We start from the raw sequence: 22336 nt of genomic DNA, 5'->3' as shown, positions 1-22336 counted from the left end.
GGTTCTGTGAGAGAGCTCTCCTCAGAGGATGGTGGCAGGGAGCGCAGAGCAGGACACACAACACAATGTATATTGCAGAGACCAGCTCATGATGCTTCATGGAGATCATCTGGAGATTTTCACAAGAGCCTTTTAAGAAAGACAACAAATGGAGATTAGTGTTTCATCACAGAAGGAAAAACAAACCCATACTGACTGATCCCGGGTCTCATGAATCACTGAAAACTTGAGTCAGTCAAAAAGGCTGTACCCAGCCGGGCGGTGGTGGCGCACGCCTTTAATCCCAGCACTCGGGAGGCAGAGGCAGGCGGATCTCTGTGAGTTCGAGGCCAGCCTGGGCTACCAAGTGAGTTCCAGGAAAGGAGCAAAGCTACACAGAGAAACCCTGTCTCGAAAAACCAAAAAAAAAAAAAAAGGCTGTACCTGAAATCTAATTTGTCACCACGCTCAGTGCGCCATCTTTTATGTTGTCTTTTTTTTTTTTTCCTTCTTTCCTTAGATAAAGAAAGGCTAGAGCAACAAATTTGGGAGACACAGACATCCAAGTGTCTTCATGGGAGAACACATTTTTTAAATCTATAAAGGCAAGAGATTGGGAGCGACTGTAAAACCAGCTGTTAAAATCAAACCATGGGGTTTGGTTCCGTGTCTGTAAATGAGAGCAAGCAGCACTGGGGGGCAGGGGGAGGGGGCGACACACTATACATGTCTGGATGTGACATCACAGGGCTGTGACAGCAGCCCCATGCTTCTCTGTAAGAGGAAAATAGCATCTCTGAAGAAGTTGCTGCCTTCTTAATCACCTTGACCCTGTTTTCCAGATAGGACTAAAGAGCAAGGGAAGAGACCACACCATCCTCAGACATCAGGAACCAAAGACCTCCCAGCCTAGAAGGACAACTGGCTGAGCTAGGTGGCGGCGGGTGTTCATCCACAGCCATTTATTCAGCCAAACAGCAGGTTTCACAAGGGCAGCCACGAACAACCTTCCCCCATCCCCCCCCCACCCCAGCAGCCTTCGGCTCCCAACTAAGGATTGGATTGTAGTCTTGCTGCAGGGCAATCACCTGGGCCTCATTTAACTGTTGCTTTTCAGCCCCTGCGATGAAGTGCAGAGGTCATTTTAGGATCTCAGAGACCCGGAAGGGAGGTTTAGCAGGGCCTAGGAAAAACCAGGGCACATCTGCAGGACATTTCTTTTGCTGTTCTAAAGCAGTCGCTGGGGCGCCTTGTGGTCGCTCAGCACCTTGTTCCCTTTGGGTCTAAAGTCTTACCAAGACCCAAGGCGGGGGCGCCGGCGGCGGGATGAGGGGGGGAGATTTCTGTTTTTCATGACATCTCTCGGGTTCACTCCAGCCTCTTTGCATTTATTCTATTCTTGAACAAGTTTGAAGGGGGTGACAGGCCTGTGAAGAGGAAACTTTGCGTCGAGCTGAATTTGGAAGCACTGGGAATTCTCCCTAGGAGCCGGACTCCTGGGAATTAATCTTGCAGAAACCAGGCAAAAGTGGGGGGAGAGGGAACTGAGATGTAGGTGTGTGTGTGTGTGTGTGTGTGTGTGTGTGTGTGTGTGTGTGTGTGCTGGGGACCAGCTTCATCTTGGGCTCAAGTTTTGAAAAGAGGGTCCCAAAGCTTCCAGGCTTCCTGCAGCGTTTGGAAGGATGCACCCGGCAGGTGCACCCATGCTCTTCCTTAGTGGTTAGTCTGTACCAGCCCGACAGAGTGGTGTCAGCTTGCAGGCCCAGCACCTAGATTCTTCAAAGCAATTGCGAGACCGCCCTGGAGGAGACAGGTGTCGGGGGTGGGGGTGGGGGTGGGGGCGGGCTGGGACCGTCCAGATGGCGAGGAAGGGGCCCGCGACGTGTGCCAGGTAGAGGCGGACACCTGAGTTTCCCGAGTGCAGGGCGGGCGCTAGGACCCGGGCGGCGCACCTGTTGGCTGGCGCTGCGCCCCGCCCGCTCGCCCGGCGCCCGGAGCACCCGGCTGCGGAACGCCAGGCCAGGGCGCACGCCGAGGACACGGACGCGCGTGGCTGCAGGTCGGAGAAGCAAGCGGGGTCGCGGCTCACCATGGCCGAGCTGCTGCGGAGCCTGCAGGATTCGCAGCTCGTGGCGCGCTTCCAGCGCCGCTGCGGGCTCTACCCGGCGCGGGAGGACAGTCCTGGGGAGAACGGCCCCTCCGAGAGGACGACGAGGGTCTCCGAAGTCGCGCATCTCCCCGCCAACCCGCAGGTAACCGCGGGCAGGTGTCTTGCCGTGGGGAGGAGGGCGACGGACGCCCGCGTACCTGCCGGTCACGGCGACTCCGTGATGGGGACCGGCGGGCGCCTTCCGCCGCCACCCGGCATCCACCTTAGGGAGGGTACTGGCGGGGTTGGGGGGGGGGGACAGTCACACGATGCCACTCTCTATCGCTGCAGGTGGCAGCTACGTCCTTTCAGACAACACTCAGGGCCTTTGCATGTATCCGTTGAGAGACTTTCTACTTTAATTACTTGAATGAGTAAGTTCGTGTTTCAGTAGATTCCGCCCAAAGTGTGAGAGTTACGTAACTGGAAAGTGGGGATGTCCTTGGCACTTCCCTGGGACACAGCCTGAGAACTCCCCCAGAGTCCTTAGGTTGCGGCTGCATCCTCCTTTTGCTCCTGTCAGACTCCGGAGTCGCGCGCTTTGCTTCCCTGCACCCCGAGTCTTGGGCTCCTCAGAGGATGCACAGCCCCCACCTCCAGCCACCCCTAAGGATGGGGGTCCAACACGGTCTCCCTCCCGATATCTCCTAGTCTTGGGGGGGCTTTCCAGCCTGCTCGGTCTTTCACGACTGGCCCTGGTGGCCTTTCCGTAGATGCTTTGCATCCTGAGCCAGGTTACACAACTCCACTGCAGCGTTGTGCAGTGAGCGCACAGGGACTCACTCCTCCAGGCGGCAAGGACCAGGCAGGCGGCAGATGGCAGCTACGGAAGCTTGTCTCCCTTGGGCGCCCCCAGCAGCTGCCCTTTCCTTGGGCTAAGCAGAAAATGACAAACCAGGACAGAAGCAATTCTACTCCCCGCCCCACCCCCACCCCCCAATGTTTTGTTCTTCTGTTAACTGGAAGGTGACACGTCCTCGCATGCAGATAAACTAGTCAAGAACCTGGCTCTTGTGTAGGGATAGGCACTGAGTTATGGAATTCCTTTGGAAAGATGGCAGTGGGCTGGTTGTGTGTTCTCAGCTAGAGAAATTCTTTACAGTATTTTCACTTCCTTCACTGTGTTGTACGGCATGCGAATAGCTTTTAGATTGATTCAAGACCCTTGTCTTTACTAGCACCTTGTCCCCAAAGGCGACAGAGGCAGTGCGTAAGACTAATGCCCCACCCCCGCCCCCACCCCCCGCGGGAGGCATTTCCTGAGCGGGCACCCTGCTTACAGTCAGGACCAGTACCAGCTGCTCTCTACCTGTCTTCTCCCCTCTGTACCTGCTCTTCCTAATTCCGGAAGGCAAGGACCAATTTTTTTTCCCCACGGGTGTGTCTTAAACTTTTTAACAATCCCAGTGATAAAGTGATTGCACATTCTGGGGAAGGTTCCCCTTCCCCTTTAAAAACAAGCTGAGCATACCCCCTTGCTTCTCAGAGTGCACAGGTGGTCAAGGGAATCAAGGAGGGGAGATCTGGTTTCCCACCCTAGACTTGGATTACTATAGCCCTGAAGTAAGTAAAAGAAAACAGAAAAATTCAGGATAATAAATCCCTGTAGTGGCTGTAACAGGAAAAAAATTAACTTTGATCCTTTGATAAGAGAAGGGGTTGTGAGTGCTTTAAAAGGTTTGTTTTGAGAGAGTGGGAAGGTTAGCCCTTAACAAATACAATGGGAAGTTTCCCCAGAGGTAAGTGCATCCCTGCCCCCAGATAACTCACAGGGGTTTAAGGGGGCAATTGTGAAAACTCATCCCCACACCCATTTCCTTTCTCTTCTGGCTTTTTACAGACTAGGTGGGGGCTGAACAGCCGTTCTGCAATTTTTCTTTACAAGACAGTTTCACTATGTAGTCTAGGCTAGCCTTGAACTGGTAAAACTCCTGCCTCAGCCTCCCAAGGGCTGGTGTTGTAGGTGTGCACCATCAAATCAGACACGGGTCCACTCTCAAGGGCTTGCCCTTGGCTGCCTCCAGGCTGTCTCTGGTTCTCTCTGTTCTCCCCGCTTCTTGAGGCATGTTCCTTACAGAGCATGCTGCATTGTGTAACTGCCTTTGTGTGGGGAATCTCAGGATGCTCGTTTTCTTCCCTTGGATCTTCACCCAGTGGAAGTTCTGTGAATGTTGTGGCTATCTAAGCATAGATTGTAGAGGAAAATCAATACCTTTTAAGATTTTAAACAGAGACTACTAAAGATCAAATTAAAATATCAAATGATTTTTTTTTTCCTCCACATAGCCTAGAAGACAGCCCTGGGACATTGACTTAGGATCCTTCAAACAGTTGAGAAGTTAATTCCTTCATTGGAGTTACTTGAGATCTCAAGGAATCCAATTCATCTTCTGCATTTTCTGTATTTATTGTAATCCTTAACACTAGACGAGTAAGGAAATGAATAAAGGCTTCCCATACAAATTCTCATAATACCACACCCTTTTAGGTTAGAGATTAACTAGGGTGTGGCTTGGCTTGCATAAAGCCATCATTGAAAAAAATGGACTTGGCCTTAGACTTTGTCCAGTAGGTCTGAGTCCCTAGCATTGAATGGCCTGTTGAGAACTACCCAGATAGCTGCATAGTTTCGGGAAGCCAGATCTTTTGATTCCAGAGTCTAAACTTGAAGCTTCCAGCGCAGAAATGCCAGGGCTTTGTGTATGCCTTGCTGGGAAGGTGTGAGGTAGCAGACCTGGCTGGACAGGGTAGAAATGAGGTAGAGGTGCTACCAGCTGCTATTTACAAGGTAGCAAGTTTGCAGGGTTAAGCATCAGAGGGCTTTCTTGAATGGCCTTGGGAGGTAGTGTCCTGAACCATGCAGGGATCCTAGGACTGGGTCGGGAGGCAGGGGCGAGGACAGAACTGTGTTTATTTGTTCTGAGGTCAAACCAACCTTCCATACAATGGTGCTTTGATGCCTGACAGCCTTGTTTGCCCAACACGGTTGTGTTTAGGCTTTGTATAGCCTTTCCTCATCATTATGCTGGACTAGGCTTAGACTTCCCAAACATCACTATGCTCAATAAATACTTTTTGACAACTGCTCACACATAATTCTAAAATTTGGTTGAGTGGGAATCAAAAAATAGGTTATGTTGAAAAATACTTTGCTCCAAGCTGGGCGATGGTGGTACACACCTCTAATCCCAGCACTCGGAAGGCAGAGACGAGTGGATCTCTGAGTTTGAGGCCACCCTGGTTTAGAGAGGGAGTTCCAGGACAGCCAGGGCTGTTACACAGAGAAACCTTATCTCAAAAAACCAAAACTAACCAAATAAACCCAAACAACAAAAACAAACAAAACAAACCAAAACAAAACCAAAATATCCTTTGCTTCAAGACATCAGAACGTTATTTAACACATATATATGCTGATTTAAGAAATACAAAAGAAAAACAATGTAGGAGAGATTATTAATATATTGAAAACTGTTTAAAAAAGGGTCAAAAAAGCAATATAGTAAAAGGACACCACCATCATCATGTCTGATGAGCGAGAGGCCCAAATAAATGAGAAGATCAAGAACTCTCACTTCCTGGGTTTAAAAACCAACATTTCACTAACAAAGAGGAAACGTGTCCTGGAGTGAAGCTCAGACCCACATGACTGAGTTCCAGGAAGACCATCTTGGGTTCATTGTTGAACTAGGCAGTATTTTGGCTATTTTTCTGTTGCTGTGATAAAACCCCATGACCAAGACAACATATGGAAGAAAGAGTCATTTGAGTGGATGGTTCCAGTGGGAGAAGACTGTCCATCCCAGGGAAATGCGGTAGCAAGCTGTAGACTCTGCGGGAGCAGTTAAGCTGAACACTCACTTCTTCAAGCAGAGAGATGTAAGGCTTTAAACCTTCAAAGCCCTGCCCTCCATGACATATTTCTCCAGCAAGACCATTCCTTCTAAATGCCCCACCCCCAAGTACCAACTAGGGACTCATTATTCAAATCCTAGAGTCTAGATAGCAGTTCTCATTTAAAACACTATGCTTTGTACTCCTGTTTTATTTTCAGTCCTGGTTGTTGTGTATATATTATGATATTTTGAATGAATGAATTTTGCAAAAAAAATACAAAGCAATAAAGCTTCTGTTATAAAACACAGGAGGAAAGGGAAGATGTTTAGAAGTCTTTGCACTTCCGTTCTTCCTTCAAACTCCCTCTAAGCCAACTGTCAGACCACATAATGCCTTCACTGGATTATTGGTTTATTAACTTCCTGGGGATCAGGAGACTGGGAACTGGCTCTTGTGATGTTTTGTGGACTAGGTCTCTCTTGCTCCATCTGCACAAGAGCAGAGTGGAACAGAACTGTGCTTTGCTAAGTGGCTTTACGTTACAGTCACTTAAAGGAATGGAACTTTAAAAGCAAGTCAAACAAGCAAAATAATGTCGAGTGGAGCCCAGCAGAGCCAAAGAATGAGTGAGAAGCTCTGGGTTCTCTTTTCCTGGGACTCACACCCTTGGGATGATCAGTATGAGGGTGGAAGTGAGCCAGGTAGTGGTCATGACCGCTGGGACATTTTAACTCCACATTTTGATTATCCTTTGTGGAGTGTTCAGGCTTGAAAGGGTAGATGCACTGTGATGATATTGTGTTCCCCAAAATATTGTGCACCCTAATAAACTTATCTGTGGTTAGAGAACAGAACAGCCACTAGATAGACATAGAGGCCAGAAAATAGTGGCACTTAGACCTTTAATCCTAGCATTCCAGAGGCAGAGATCCATCTGGATCTCTGTGAGTTCAAGGCCACAATGGAAACAGGCAGGCATGGTAACAAGAGCCTTTAATCCCAGAAAGTGATGGCAGAAAGCAGAAAGGTATACAAGGTGTGAAAACCAGGAACTAGGAACGGTTAAGCTTTTAGGCTTTTGAGCAGCAATTCAGCTGAGATCCATTTGGATGAGGACACAGAAGCTTCCAGTCTGAGGAAACGGGATCAGCTGAGGAACTGGCAAGGTGAGGTGGCTGTGGCTTGTTCTGCTTCTCTGATCTTCCAGCATTCACCCCAATACCTAGCTCCAGGTTTATTTTTATTAATAAGACCTTTTAAGATTCATGCTACAATACACCACTTTGAAAACACAGATGTGATGACCTCTTTTCTTCCTTTTCTAGTTACAGATGTTTTCATTATTCAGAGGAGAATTTTTGAGAAAGCATGAAGGACCAATTTACCCATGCCCTTGTACTGCCCAATAGCTACCCAAGCAGAGTTCAACATGGTATTTTAATGACTTCTTATTACGCTATCACATGGGTTACCTGTAATTCTATTGGTCTATTGTTGGGCCTTTAGATTGTTGCCAGTTTTCACATGAAAAATAGTAGCATCTTTATCTAAGTGTATTTCCACATAGCATTTGTAACCTCCTAATTTAAATGTCCAGGCAGGGATGAAAGATATCGATACATGTCATGAGTTTTCATAGGTTTAACCAAAGGATCCTAGAGGCAGGGTGTAATAGGATGAACAAGCATGACCACACACTTCCCACTCTTGGCCAAGGTGACACATTAATGAGTTCTCTTCTCTTTGGAATAAACAGGCCACTGGTACTTGTGTCTGTCCTTGCTTCCCTTATTTATAACCATTTATTGATCAGCTGCTGTGTTTCTGGGACATTCATCTATCTCAGAGACACAAAGATAAATGAAATTTAGGTCCTTGCCCCAGGAGAGCTCAAGTAAAAAGTGCAACATGAAGAAAAACTAGGATAGAAGGATGAATGCAGGGGTCAGAGAGATGGCTCAGCTGTCAAGAGCACTGGATGCTCTTCTAGAGGACCTGAGTTCAATTCCCAGCACCCACATGGCAGCTCACAACTGCCTGTCGCTTCAGTTCCAGGGGAGTCAAAGCCCTCTTCTGGCTTCCACGGTCACTAGGCTTGTGTACTTGGTGCACAGACATACATGCAGGTGAAACTCCCATGCACATGAAGCAATTTTTCTTTCAAAAAAGAATGAATACAGGAGGCAATAGTAGGTAGGGCTTGGCTCCCTAGCAGAGACCTTGATATCTCATGTTAGGGCTTAAAGAAAAGAGATCAATAGATAAAAATGAGGGAAACTCATTTACTTGAAGTTCCTTGTGTGCTAAAACTTGGCATGTGTCACTTTGGGTGAATGATAACAAGATTAGCATGAGATCAGTACCACCAGGAAAAGACTGTCCTACATAATAGGGGTAATTGAAACACCTAAAAATAGTTAAAATGATAAGTCATATGAATAGCTTACCTCAATTTAAAAAAAAACCCACAAAAGCTCTACTCCCCATTTAGGGAGATAAAACATGCCTGTTCCTGTTTTATATTTTGAAGTTGGAACCCAGGGTATCAAGCATACTAGGCAAGCACTCAACTGCTGAGCAACATTGTGGGGTGTGTGTGTGTGTGTGTGTGTGTGTGTGTGTGTGTGTGTGTGTGTGTGTGTGTGCTGGTGAATATATATGTGAGGGTGGGGATGGAGCCCAGAGGTCAACCTTAGCTGTCATTCCTGAGTAATCAAACACCCTGTTTTTTTAGACAGAGTCTCTCATGGCCTGGAATTTAGCACATAGGCTAGGCTGACCGGCCAGTGAACCCCAGGAATATGTCTGTTGTCCTTGTACCCTTGCTGTGCCCATGGCTGGGGTTACAAACAGATACCACCATATCCAGTGTTTTCACACGGGTTCGAGGCATCAAACGCTCAGAACCTGTCCTTGCAAAGTGAGCATTTCAGCTGTTGAGCCTCCAACCCCCCGCCCCCAATTTTTTAAATGTGGGCTGCCCATAGGGGCTTGGAGAGAATATAGTATGGAGGGAAGAGAGGGGAAAGTAATGTTACAGTGTAGAAATAGCAGACACTATTTTGGTCAGGTGACCAAGGTCAGCACCAACAGTGAAAGTCATATTGACAGTGTGGACTCTTGATGAATATCTAAATTATGTATCTAGATACATGACTGCCAGTCTACAAATCCTGCTAGTATGCTTCAGAACTGTAGAGGTCATCAGAAAGCAGGGAAACTGAGAAACAGTCATAGTCAAGAGGAGCCTAAGAAAACTGATGACTGGAGAGGAAAAGCCCTGGATGGGACAGAATGCTACACCTTAGATGAAAACTAAGAGTTTGCATAAAGAATGGACTTCAATTAATTAGAATGCATCCATTTTGAAACAAACATGCCATACTAATTTAGAATGTCAGTACCCATGTAGATTGGCAGCAGAATGTATGGAGAGAATGTAGCCATTCTATCTTCCTATTTTTTTTTTTAATTTAAAACTGCTCTAAAAATAAAACCTATTTAAGATTCAACACATGGGTGGCTAATTGAAAGGAGTTCAGATAGGGAATCCTTTATGAATATGTAGGCAGGATAAGAAAAAAATTCAGCATGGGAAAAATGAAGCATCTTAAGACACCAGCTTCAGTGTGCAATTGTGGTGGGTAGCTGTTCCAGCTTTTACCTGGAAGTTTTACCCCCACTGAGGCTTTGGTAACTGTCACGCCTACAAGGCGGGGGCTGAGACAGGACCCCTGAAGACCCGAGATCTGTATGTGCCGGCTCTCTTGGTTCCTGGATCCTGGACGCTGGAGGTAGATTGAACAGAGTTTTCCAGAGACCACCACTGGACTGTGCTACACCTTTCCCGGACCCTGTAACCTATCCCTTTTCTTCTAAGTTACCCCACAAAATAAACTTCCCTTTTAATTACATGGAGTTGCCTTAATACTACAACCAATATGCAAGAGGAGAGAACAGGGTTTCACTAACACCAGATCCAATGGCCCCTGAGCTGAATGAACGGCAGGTCCCTGATAGCAGCTGAGGCTGAGAGCAGAGACTGTAGCCTGGTTGACCATAAAAGTGTTAGATTTTTATCTCCAGCAAATGCATAACAGAAAGGGGGCGGGGAGACTTTGTAGAGAGAGGTAATCACACAGCAAGGCAAAGGGTGGGGAAATACATGTTGATTTCATATTCCATGTACCCCATTTATCATACCCTACCAGTGCACCCCTGTGGCCAGATTCCATTAGAATATCCAGTGTCTTAGTTAGGGTTTGCTATTGCTATGAAGAGACACCGTGACCATGGCAACTCTTATAAAGAAAACATTTAATTGAGGGTGGCTCGCTTACAGTTTCAGAGGTTCCGTCCATTATGATCACGAAGGGGAGCATAGCAATGGGCAGGCAGATGTGGTGCTGGAGGAGTAGCTGAGAGTCCTACATCTTGCAAACAACAAGAAAGTCAACTGACTCACTGGGCAATATCATAAGGATATGAAACCTGAAAGCCCATCCCCACAGTGACACACTTTCTCCAACAAGGCCATACCCACTCCAACAAAGCCATACCTCCTAATAGTGCCACTCCCTATGAGATTATGGGAATATGGGATTATGGGAGCCAATTACATTCAAACCACCACATCCAGGGATATTGGGCACCTGGCTGATCCTGTCCAGAAAGCTGAGTTTCTCGGGAAAGAAAATGGAGGGTAGATTTGAAAGAGCGAATGAAAAATCTCCAGCATTGATATAGAAAAAGCTTAGTATAGCCCTTCTGACTTCCGGTTGGCTAAAGGCAGAGCTGTGGGCTGAAGTCTTAAAGTAGCAGAATGTGGACTTCACCCTAAGGACTTGAGGATGGTGAATCAGTTTCATTCTGCAGGGCAAGTTAGAATTAATAATAACAACGTCGAACAGTGCTTTAAGAAGGGATTTTGGGGTGTCTCTGTGGGAAAGGGTATGTGATTTACAGTAATGCTCAACCAGGACTTAGGAGAGTTGGTGTAAAAGCCTTTCAGATGGCATTGTCAGAGTCAAACAGCAATAAGACTAGCTGAAACCAGACCTTAATGTCTGTTTGGGGGTCTTCGTGGTATGTCGTCTTCCTCATGCAAATGGCTTCTTAAGATGTAAGCCATCATGTTGCAGATTATGGGGCCATCATTATCGATACAAGCTGATTGGGTAAGGATCAAGTCATTGAGCTTGGGGGCCGGACAGCATCTTATGAAATGGCCAGGCATGGACTTCATCCATCTGGGATCTGCCTGTTGAATACTGACTAATAAAATCCATCAGATTGTTAATGGGGTATGGATTAAATCCCTCTGCTCACTTGAGGGAGCCAGACCACAAGGCCCAGACACAAGGACTTGAAGAGAGCTTGCTGATGAACTTCGGGAAAGAGAGGAGACGCCATTCAATGGGAAGCTTAAGGCAATAAGAAAAAGCAATAGGAAAGCAGAGGTGGAGAAGAGAGCGCTGTGTGTATCAGTGGAAAGGCAGAGAAAGAAGCTCAGAGTGGAGATGGGAGCTGCTGGATGTGGGGGTGGAATACCGCCTGGGGACTTGTGGGAAGGGAGCTGCTCTAAGGGTTCCCCTGTGCAACCAGGATGTGGTGGTCCCTGCCACTTGTATAGATTTGGTTTTTTAAAAGATTATTTAATGTGTGTGTGTGTGTGTGTGTGTGTGTGTGTGTGTGTGTGTGTGTGTGTGTATTCTTCCCCTGCAGCCTGGGCTTCAGGAACCCCTGTGGAAGAGGTGGCAGAAAGAGTGTGAGAGACAAAGGACCCTAAGAAAACAAGGCCCTCTAGATTGACACAATCAAAGCTCCTGTGAGCACAGGGCCTGCACGGGGTGTGTGTGTGTGTGGGTGTGTACAGGTCCTCTGTGTATACATTATGACTTCGAGGATAGTGTTGTTATGGGGCTCCTGAGTGTGGGAAGGAGTGGGTCTCTGGTTCTTGTGCCTTCTCTCGGGCTCTTTTCCTTTTGTTTGTTTGTCTTGTCCGTGTCTGATAGGTTATTTTTATTTTTATTTTATTATTATCCCTGAGAAGCCTGTTTGTTTTCTCTTGAGAGACAGAAAGGGAGTGGATCTGGGAGGAAGGGGAGAAGGAGGAACTGGAAGGAGTAGAGGGAGGGGAAACAGTAATCAGAATATATTATATGAGAAAAAAATCTATTTACAATAAAGGGGGAAATAATATTATATATATATACTGGCTTATAATTGAGTGTCATGAAGTAATTGTGCATCTGGGCTCACTAAATGTTCAGAAAAGTGCAGCTGAAAAGTTATGTAGTAAGGAGGTGTTAGGAATAGATCTTAAATAGTCTGTAAAAAATGTAGTAACATTTCCTACCTATAAGGGATTTCATGGAAAAGTCTCTGTGAAGACAGACATGGTAATGCACTCCCTTAATCCCAGTGCTCAGAAGGCAGAGGCAGGCGGGTCTTTGTGAGTTCGAGGCCAGTGTGGTCTACAGAGGGAGTTCCAGGACAGCCAGGGATACACAGAGAAACCCTGTCTTGAAAAACAAAAGTCAAAACAAACAAAAACAAAAAACAAAAAAGTCTGTGACTAAGTGGAATCCTATGGCAGATCTCTGTGAAAAATTATTGATTATAGCTACCACATAAGAGGACAACCTCCCAACTGTCTCCTTCCAGTTTAAACTTTGCTTTCAGGTCATCACATCATCAGGCATGGTTCTTACAAAGTCTCTTTCCTCAACCATGTGCCTTTTGTAATCTAATGGTTTTGTAAAATAAAAGTCTTTAGTAGTATAAAAATTAAAGATTTATTTATTTAAAATTTGTGCATACATCTGTGCACCTGAGTGTATGTGTATGTACCATGTACCCCTGGAGGTCAGAGGACTTTACTGGATCCCCTGGAACTGGAGTTACATGAGGTTGTGAGCCACCACATGGGTGCTGGGAACTGAACCCTAGTCTTCTGCAAGAGCAGCAAGTGCCCTTAACATGGAGCCAGCTCTCTAGCCCCCACTTTATAGTTTCTGTGTAATTGCTGTGTGTGTGTGTGTGTGTGTGTGTGTGTGTGTGTGTGTGTGTGTGTGTGTGAGATGTTCGGGTGCACATCTGAGCTTGAGTTCACATGTATACACACGTATGAGGAGGCCATGGGATAACCTCAAGAGTTATTCCTCAGGAGACCTCCACCTATTTTTGAGACAGGATCTCTCACTGGTCTCTAGCTAAACAAGTAGACTAGACTGGCTGGCTTGCAAGCCTCAGGGATTCATGGTCCCTGCCTCCCACATCTGCCTTTTTAGTTTTTTTAAAGTATACGTTCTATGAATCAAACTCAGCTCCTCACCCATGATATCCCCAGCACTGGGATCATTGTCTCTCTTACTTTGGTTGGGCTGGGACTAGATGGATGTGGAGAAGACTAATGGGACTCTATTAGACTTACATCCCTCTGCTCACCTTTGTACCCTCAGGCCTAACATGTGCCTCCAATACACCAAATTCAATACTTTCTTGTGTATCCCCCCCCCCCCCCCCCCCGGTGATTCTAAGGATTGAAACTGGGGCATCCTGCATGCTAGGAAAAGCTCTATACTGAACTGTATCCCACGTTCAGTACTACATCATGAATGGAAACATGATGGATATATGAGGCTCTCCCTTCCCCTACTTAGCATCAGCATAAACACCTGCCCTCTCCTTTCTCAGTGGAAGGTGGGACTTGTTTATGCCTGAACAGTCACCTGGTTGCATCTTTTAGCTTTACAGTGTTTCCAGGGATACTGGTTCCTGCCTTTTCATCCAGGAAACCAAGGAAGGGCTTTGATTAATGGATGACTTTTAATTGTTTTCATTTCTTCCGTTGGACAGCATGAAGGGGAGTGTACACATGGCGGAAAGTGGTTGGTGGTGAAACATCTGTCAGATCGATAGAATGAGACTCAGTGACTGTGTTTTAGGAAGTGCGTTAAGAGCAAGCCAAGTCTAATGCTGATTTCCTTCACTTAGAATTAAGGTGTCAAGATTTCTACATGTTCAAGAAGCAATTGCATTTTCTGTTGCCATAGTTTTTGTTAATTATTAAATCTCCTGGTGCCCTGATAAGAGCTGATTTTAAGCCAAGGCATTCTTGCATTTGATGTAGCACACAATTTTCTTTGGAGAAAACACTGTCCGGGGTTTCCAGGCAACCCGTTAATAGTGTTCCTATCTGTATCAGAGATCTATGAAAACGCTGGCATTTGGAGCATCCACTGGTCTTCATTATTCTACTTGCCTGGTGAAATACATTCCACATGTTAGGAAAATAAAAGATTGAAAAAAAATTCCAGTCAAGACCGCAATTCACATTTCTGATGTCTTCTCTTGCTTCAGTATGGGATGGACTGATTGGTAAAGTGTGTTAGAGAGGAAATCTGCCGGCTTGGGCTGGGCTGCGTGGGAAGAGCAGAGGTTGGCCGCCCAAGATCTTGGTGTGGAGATCGGGAGTCTGAGGAAAAAGAAATAGTGTCTCGAAGCCATTTTGAATACTGCTTCTGCAGCCCACATCCTTGGGCTTAGCCCCAGCTTCCTTATGACTCCATTAGTGCTGGTTATGTGGTAATAGCGCCATTACAAAGAAAAAAAAAAAAACCTTGTCTACATTCTTTGGGTGTGTTTTGATTTCTCTAAATAGTGGAAAAAATATTTCCGAAGAATTTTATGGGGATTGCTGGGGAGTCTGAGAAAGAGGGATGAAGGAAGAAAGAAGGTTCTGGGCAGTTGTTGGGAGCTGGAAGCCTGGAAGCTTAATTCTCAGGGAAAGGATTGGTCCTCCTTGAAAAAAATGTTGGCCTTTTGGTGATCATTAGCTAAGAAGATACCTTTTTTTTTTTTTTTTTAATTAAATTGTGTTGTCATTGTCTTTTCAGATAGACTTGCATAGCCTAGGCTAGCCTCCAACTCAATAAGTCCACATTGTCTTCGGATTCTGATCCTCCTGTCTCTGCCTCCAGAGTGCCCGGATTACAGACAAACACTCCCACACTTGGGTGAGATGTTAGGAGGTTCTAGGGATTGAACTTGGGCCTTTACACATGCTAGTCCTATCTCTAGCCAGGAGACTGATTTTTATAATTTTCAGCCACTAAGATAATCCATGTTTATGTCAGATGTGGTGGAAGACACCAAAATATTTAAAGAAAGTCCAAGTGTTGTCACAATGGCATGCCCCAGAGGAGAATGGCATGGACATTTTTCTAGACTACTGTTTTAAGATATAGGACATATAAGTAATGAGCAACTGTGTACATATGGAATTAACTCCATCTACGTGTATCATAAATGTTTGCCACATCCTTGACTATTCCTTAACTATATTATTTCAATGGTTGTATAATCATGTTTCACTTTATAATGGTTTCATAATGTGTTTTTGGATCATTTCCACGTGTATCTTTGGATCTCTGCTTCAGACTGAGTATCCACAGACTTATCTTACAGATCTGGACACTTTCACTTCTTACCTACTGCCCAGTTGCCTTTTAGAAAATGTCAATCATTGCTCCCAGATGTCACTCAAGTCTGCTGGCTTCCTGTCAGCTCTTAGAAATGATCTTTTCTTGTTGGTGTTATTATTTAAATTATACTGTAACTTTCATGTAGCAACCACAAAGACCGGAGATGAACAACTTGATAAATCAGCTAGCTGTCTGGATCTCTCAGGTGAAGCTACAAAACATTCCAGAGTTTCAGAAGTCTCTCTGAGGCTCCCATTAGTCAGTGCCTTTCTCCTCACCTGGTAACTTTGGCTTATCAGTCTATCTTGATGAATCCATTTCACCTTATCTTGAACTGTCAAGAAGGGAATTGCAGGGACAAGTAACAGTAATGTCTTCATTTTTCATGCTGTTGCACGAATACATGACAATTTATCCATGTCACTGTGTGTAGTCACTTGGGTTACCGTAACTAAAGGCTATCACCAACATTTTTTTTTTTTTTTTTTTTTTGGTTTTTCGAGACAGGGTTTCTGTGTGTAGCTTTGCGCCTTTCCTGGGACTCACTTGGTAGCCCAGGCTGGCCTCGAACTCACAGAGATCCACCTGGCTCTGCCTCTCGAGTGCTAGGATTAAAGGCGTGCGCCACCACCGCCCGGCTATCACCAACATTTTTATCTTTTGTTTGAGACAAGGTCTGTATAGCCCAGATTGGCCTCAGACTCTCTATGTAGCTTAAGGTAGCCTTGAATTCCTGATCCTCCTGTGCCTACCTCCTATTGCTGGGATTATAGGCATGCACTGCCTTGCTCAGTTTATATGGTGCTGGGGCTTGAACCCAGGACCTTGTGCAGGCTAGGCAAATATTTAACAACTGAGCTACATTCCCAGCATGAATTTTTTTCATGTATAACTTAAAGCTCTAAGTAACTATAAAAATAGTACAACAACCTATTGACTTAATGTTAAAAATTCTCTTTAAAAAAATTTCACTTCACATTAGCATCATATCAAACTATGGGGCAGGCCAAGGAGATGGCTTAGCAGGTAAAGGCGTTTGCCAAGTTGGTGACCCGAGTTAAATCCCTGGGACCCACAGGTAGAAGGAGAAAACCAGCTCCTGCTGGTTGGCATCTGACTCCACATGCTCACTGAGGCAGGTGCACCCACCCACATACAGACACACAATAAATAAATAAATAACAAATAAACAAATGTGGTTCTTAAAACATGGTGCAATCACCCAAATAGGGAAGTAGTGTGTGACCTGTGGGCCTTCAGATCTTGCTGATGTCATTTTGCTTTTCTGGGCTCTAACCCAGGATCATAAATTATGCTGAGCTGACACGTCTCCCTGATCCAGTGTGGATCAATTCTCCATTCTCCCATTGTCTTCTCTGGCTTTAATACTTCCTGAGTCCAAGCAAGTTCTTTTCCATAGAATCTCTCAGTGTGGGTTTGCCTGGTGCCTCCTCAGTATTGCATTTCTGCCTGTTCAACAGGAGCACACTGGTTGGGACCTGTGTCCTTGCTCACGGCATTGGATCAGGAGGCACATAATACTAATTTAGTCTATTGCCGGTAATGCCAAACGCCTTCCTACAAGTGGCTGTAATAGCCTTCTGGGTTGCCTTTTTCCCCTTCTTTACAGTTATCACCTTGTAGATAGGTATGATGAGCATAAAAATATCTTTTCTCTCTGCACATTTCCACCAACTAATTTGGGAATCCATTAGTGAAATGTTATTTGTTTTAAAGGAAAGTAATGGGCAATTTGATAGCAAAATGAAAATATTCCATTACTTTATTTTCTTCTTTCTTTTATTTTTAGCAAAGTGGACTGAATGTCTTTAGCAGGCAATCATATCAATCTTTCTGATAATGTCATGGGAATGCCCTCTGCTCACCCTTTTCCACTGTGATTTTTGTGCAGTTTTTTTTCTTACTAGCTTCTTATGATTTTTCTTTTAAAAGATGAGATCTCACTATATAGTCCTTGTTGTGTGTAACTTGCTATGTAGAACAGGATGAACTCACAGAGATCCTCTGCCTACTGAGTGCTGGTATTAAAGGTATGTACCACCACACCGGACTTCAATATTTTGTTGTTGTTATCTCTGTGTGTATGTGTATATCAAATTTTTCCACTGTACATCACCTAGCAAAATCTTATCAATAATATATTTTTAATCTTTTCTTGTAAGAAAAAATATTTATAATTTGAGTGACAAGGCGGGGTATAAAGCATAGACAACTCCCTTCCGGTTATCTGTGGGTGTATCTATACCACACCTGGTCCCCTGTATCTCTCCTTCTGTGACTTCCAGGTCATTCCTGTCATTTGGGTTTTATAAACCATCTGTGGTATGTCAGGAATCTTGAGTAGGGATTGAGGTACCTAAAATGGCCAGGCAGAACACACATTAGTCAATATATATTTAGAAGTGTTACACACAAATTGTAACCGTGAAACCAAAACCTGAGTTGGTTCTATGTCATTGCAGAGAAAGGTGACACCCCAGAAGCCCTCCCTATGTTCTCTTAAACTTGATCTTTGGAGGACTCTGAGGGTGACCTCAGAGCTGCATCATTCCCACGCTTATTATCACACATGTTCTCAGACAGAATGGAATCATGGTTGCTCTAAGGTGGAGTTGTATATTTCTGAGTAATGATCATACCTGGAAAGAGAAGAGAGTAAGACACACTGTCACTTCATCTTATATCTATCTCAGTACCCTGGACACCCCGGCAGTCATTTCTCAATAGCATCCAAAATTTTTGTTCCATAAGCAACTGTATAAAGTTTCCCAACATGACGAGTTATAAATAGTCTAGTCTTGGCTCACTGCCTGAGTACTACAGTGGGATGAGAATTGATACTTCTCGCCCTCATTTTGAGTACTCCTGGTATAGACAAGCATGGATTACATGGCCTGAAATAAGTTGCAAGGCATTCTGTGAACACAGTAGTCTCTCCTAGATTTAGAAAAATATTTTGTAATCAATGCCTTTCTTCTACTTCAACTGACCAAGCCTGTTTGACTCATCGGATTCATAACTAATAATGGGAAAACATTACTTTGAAAAAGAGAAACTTGCCTAGTGCTTTAAAAGTTAGTGTTGTGCTGGGCTCAGTGGTGAAATACTTGTCTGGCATGCATAAGGCCCTGGGTTCTAAACTAGGCATGTGGGAATACACACTCGAGTGTACACACACACACACACACACACACACACACACACACACACACACACAACCTCACTAAACAACTACATACTGTCTCTAAAGAGATGCACTTAAAATATAACAACTGTATTAGTTACTTTTCTGTCGCTATGATAAAACACCATAACCAAAAGCAACTTATAGAAGGAGTTGCCTTTGGCTTATGATTCCAGAGAAATAAGTATGTATCATCACAAGGAGGCATGGTAGCAAATGACAGGCAGAGCAGCAGAACAGGAAACTGAGAGCTCACCTCTTCATGAAGCAGAGAGAGTGGACTAGAAGTCGGACAAGGCTGTGAGCTCTCAGAGCCCGCCTTCAGTGACGTACTTCCTGTATCAAGGCCAACTTCCTTAACCTCTCCCAGGAGTGTTACCGCCTGAGGACTAAGTGTTCAAATGCCTGGGCCTCTTGGGGACATTTCTCATTTAAACCACCACAACACATCTAATGCGTTCAGTCAAAGCTTTCCTTTTAAAAATCATCCCTGTCTTGCAACCAATTGTCCTGCATCTACCTCACATTTTTGGCAAGCGCTCTCAGAGCTCTCAGGAAGCACCACAGGATTTGTAATATTTTCCTCCCGGCTGCCTGGGGTCCAGCCACTCTGCTGTGTGTTTCCATAGGCGTGGCTGGTTGTGAGCCTCAGGCTGACTGCCCGTGAAGAACGTAGGCCATGCAGAAGTACACCTGCCCTTGACTTTGTTTTTGACTCTTCTTTTATGGCTGCAGGTTTTCTGTGTCTTTAAAAAATTATTGTCTTTCTGTGTTTTACTTCCTTCAGCAACTTCAAATTAGTATTGTGAAGAGGTCAAATTCCATACTGCGTGTGTGTGTGTGTGTGTGTGTGTGTGTGTGTGTGTGTGTGTGTGTCTGGAATTTGAACTCCAAGGCCCTTTGCATCTTGGCAAACACTTTACCACTGTTGCCACTGGGCTGTTAGCCCCCCCCCCCCGCCTTCTTAAAAACAAAACAAAACAACAACAACAACAACAAAAAAACACCTCTTTATTTTGTATGTGTGGATGTTGGCCTACATGTCTAGTTTGTGTCTGTGAAGTCCAAAACAGCACCAGAGACCCTGGAACTGGAGTTACAGATGGTTATGAGACACCATTGATTGCTGGGAATCAAACCCAAGTCCTCTGGAAAAGCAGCCTGTATGCGGAGTTTTTCCCATCCCAGTAGCTGCTTCCAATTACCTCACATAGGCTTATATTAATTGCAAACGCTCGGCTGATAGCTCAGGCTTGTTACTAGCTAACTCTTACACTTAAATCAACCCATATTTCTATCTATACTTTGCTACATGGCTATTGGCTTGTTACCTTATTGTTTTACATGTACTGCTTTTTTGGCAGCTGGCTGGCTGCTATCCTGACTCCGTCCTCCTTCTTCCCATCATTCTCAGTTTGCCGTTCTCGCCTACTTCCTGCCTGGCTATCTGCCTGTCAGCTTTTTATTAACCAATGAGAGTAATACATATTTACAGTGTACAGAAGGATTATTTCACAGCAGCAGCCCATGTTCTTAACTGCTGAATCATCTCTCCAGCCCCATGCTGACAGCCCCCACTTCTTAAAATTTCACTTTTAGACAGAGTCTCACCAATTTGCAGACTGGCCTGAACTCACTTCAGTGCTGGGGATTGAACTCAGGGCTTTGTGCATGTTAGGCAGGCTCTCTGACACTGTCTTTTTTTTTCTCTTCTCTCCCCTTCCATCTGTCTGGTCCTCTCTGCTCTTCCCAGAGCATCGTCTGGCAGCACTGGAGCCCTGAAATCTAACACCCACAGTGCTCACCTGCAGCCACAAAACCTCTTAAAAGAGCCACCTGAGCTCTGGGCTCCCTTCTATTTTTGTACCCATGTGTGGTTCCTGCTCATAATGTTCACTGGTTTAGTGTGAACTAAAATAAGATTAAAAAAAAAAAAAACTAGGAGAATTTATCATCAGATATGATTTTTAGAGCTTGCTCTGCCCATGTGTAATTTCACTGAGAATGACTAATTTTAAATTAAAAATTATTAAAGCAATCATTGTTCTGATATGCATAAAACATGAAAGTTGATGTTGCTTTATTTAAACTCAGCTCACAATGACTGGGGCTGAGACCAGGCCAGGGAAGCTGACTCACCCCAGTGGAGGCTTGCTCTGGTCCCAAGGTCAACAGTGTCCTGTCCCTAGTTGGGAGAATCCCCTGTTCCTTTCGTCCTTAGATTCCTATTCTTGCACAGGTAGCTTTTTATCACCAGGAAGTATTTATCAAATACCTATACAGGAAGTTTTTTTTCTCCAATTATATTCTATAAAGGGATAATAATTATCTATAAATAGATAATAATAATCTATAATTACCCAATACCAAAGGGCCATGAAAGTAATTAAAATTCCAGGAATTTCTGGGCATATAACAAAAAGAGGAAATTAAAAATGAAGTTTATCAACATGGTATTAGCACAAAAACAGGCACGTGGACTGATGGACTAGAACACAGGGCCCAGAAACTAACTCAAACAGCTACAGCCACTTGTTTTTTAACAAAGGTATCAAAAACACACATTGGAGAAAATGGCCTCTTCGATAAATGGTGCTTGGGAAAACTGGATGTTCATATGGGGAAAACCACAACATCTCTTGCCCTGCCTAAGAGTCAAATTCAACATGGATCAAAGACCTTAATGTAAGACCCCCAAATTTGGAACTATTGGAGGAAAGCATGGGCAAAACACTTCAAGATATTGGCAAGGACATTATGAAAAAGGCTCCAAGAACTCAGAAAATAATTCTAAATATTGACAAATGGGATTGTGTGAAATTTAAAGACACACCCCCAAATCATCCAATTATTAAGTAGGCAAATGAACTGAACAAACAGTTCTCAAAATAGGAAATACAAAAAGCCAATAAATAGTTGAAAAAAATAGCTCAACACCCTAAGCCTTCAGGGAAATACAAATTAAAACAACACAGAAATTCCATCTTACCCCAGGCAGAATGATGGTCATCCAGAAAAGAAACACCAATAAACACTAGAAAGGATGTGAAGGAAAAAGGAACACTCTTTTACTGCTAGTGGGAGTGTAAACTGATTCAGCCATGGTGGAAATTAGTGTAGTGTTGTAGAATATTATTTTAAGATGTGCTACTTTTGTTTATGTTGCATTTATTTAACTCTGTGAAGCTGTGTTACTATGCCTGTTTAAAAGAACTGATGGTCTAATAAAGAACTGAGTGGCTAATATCGAGGCAGGAGAAAGGATAGGTGGGGCTGGCAGGTGAGAGAATAGATAGAAAGGAGAAATCTGAGAGGAGAGGAAGTAGCCAGAGAAGGAAGAGGACTCCAGGGGCCAGCCACCCAGCTACACAGCAAACCACAGAGTAAGAGTAAGACTTACAAAAGTAAGAGAATGGGGAAAGATCAGAGGCAAAAGGTAGACGGGATAATTTAAAGGCAAGAAATAAGCCAAGCTAGGGCCAGACATTTACAATTAAGAATAAGCCTCTGTGTGTGATTTATTTGGGAGCTGGGTGGCAGATCCCCAAAAGAACAAAAACAAACAACAGTGTGGAAACACCTAAAACCTAAAAATAGAACCTACCTTACAATTCAGAGGGAGCACTGGTGGACGTGTACTCCCAAATCATTGTACCACAGCATTCCAAAAAGATACTT

The 22336-nt window shown here is 44.5% G+C and overlaps 1 protein-coding gene across 1 annotated transcript in view; it reads left to right on the top strand.

Moving 5' to 3' along the window:
• Positions 1 to 1950: 1950 nt before the first annotated feature.
• The window catches only part of Sgpp2 (sphingosine-1-phosphate phosphatase 2), a 112951-nt gene continuing 92565 nt past the window's right edge, over positions 1951 to 22336 (top strand). Inside the window, exon 1 of the mRNA XM_016009877.3 lies at positions 1951 to 2231. Within this exon, the coding sequence (XP_015865363.1) occupies positions 2070 to 2231 (162 nt within the window). The 5' untranslated portion in view covers positions 1951 to 2069. The remainder of the gene's footprint in view (positions 2232 to 22336) is intronic.

The sequence above is a fragment of the Peromyscus maniculatus genome, chromosome 13 (genome assembly GCF_049852395.1).
Source record: "Peromyscus maniculatus bairdii isolate BWxNUB_F1_BW_parent chromosome 13, HU_Pman_BW_mat_3.1, whole genome shotgun sequence".
Taxonomy (NCBI): Eukaryota; Metazoa; Chordata; class Mammalia; order Rodentia; family Cricetidae; genus Peromyscus; species Peromyscus maniculatus.
The sequence above is the reverse complement of the archived record's forward strand: the minus strand, read 5'-3'. Positions and strand labels throughout refer to the sequence as shown.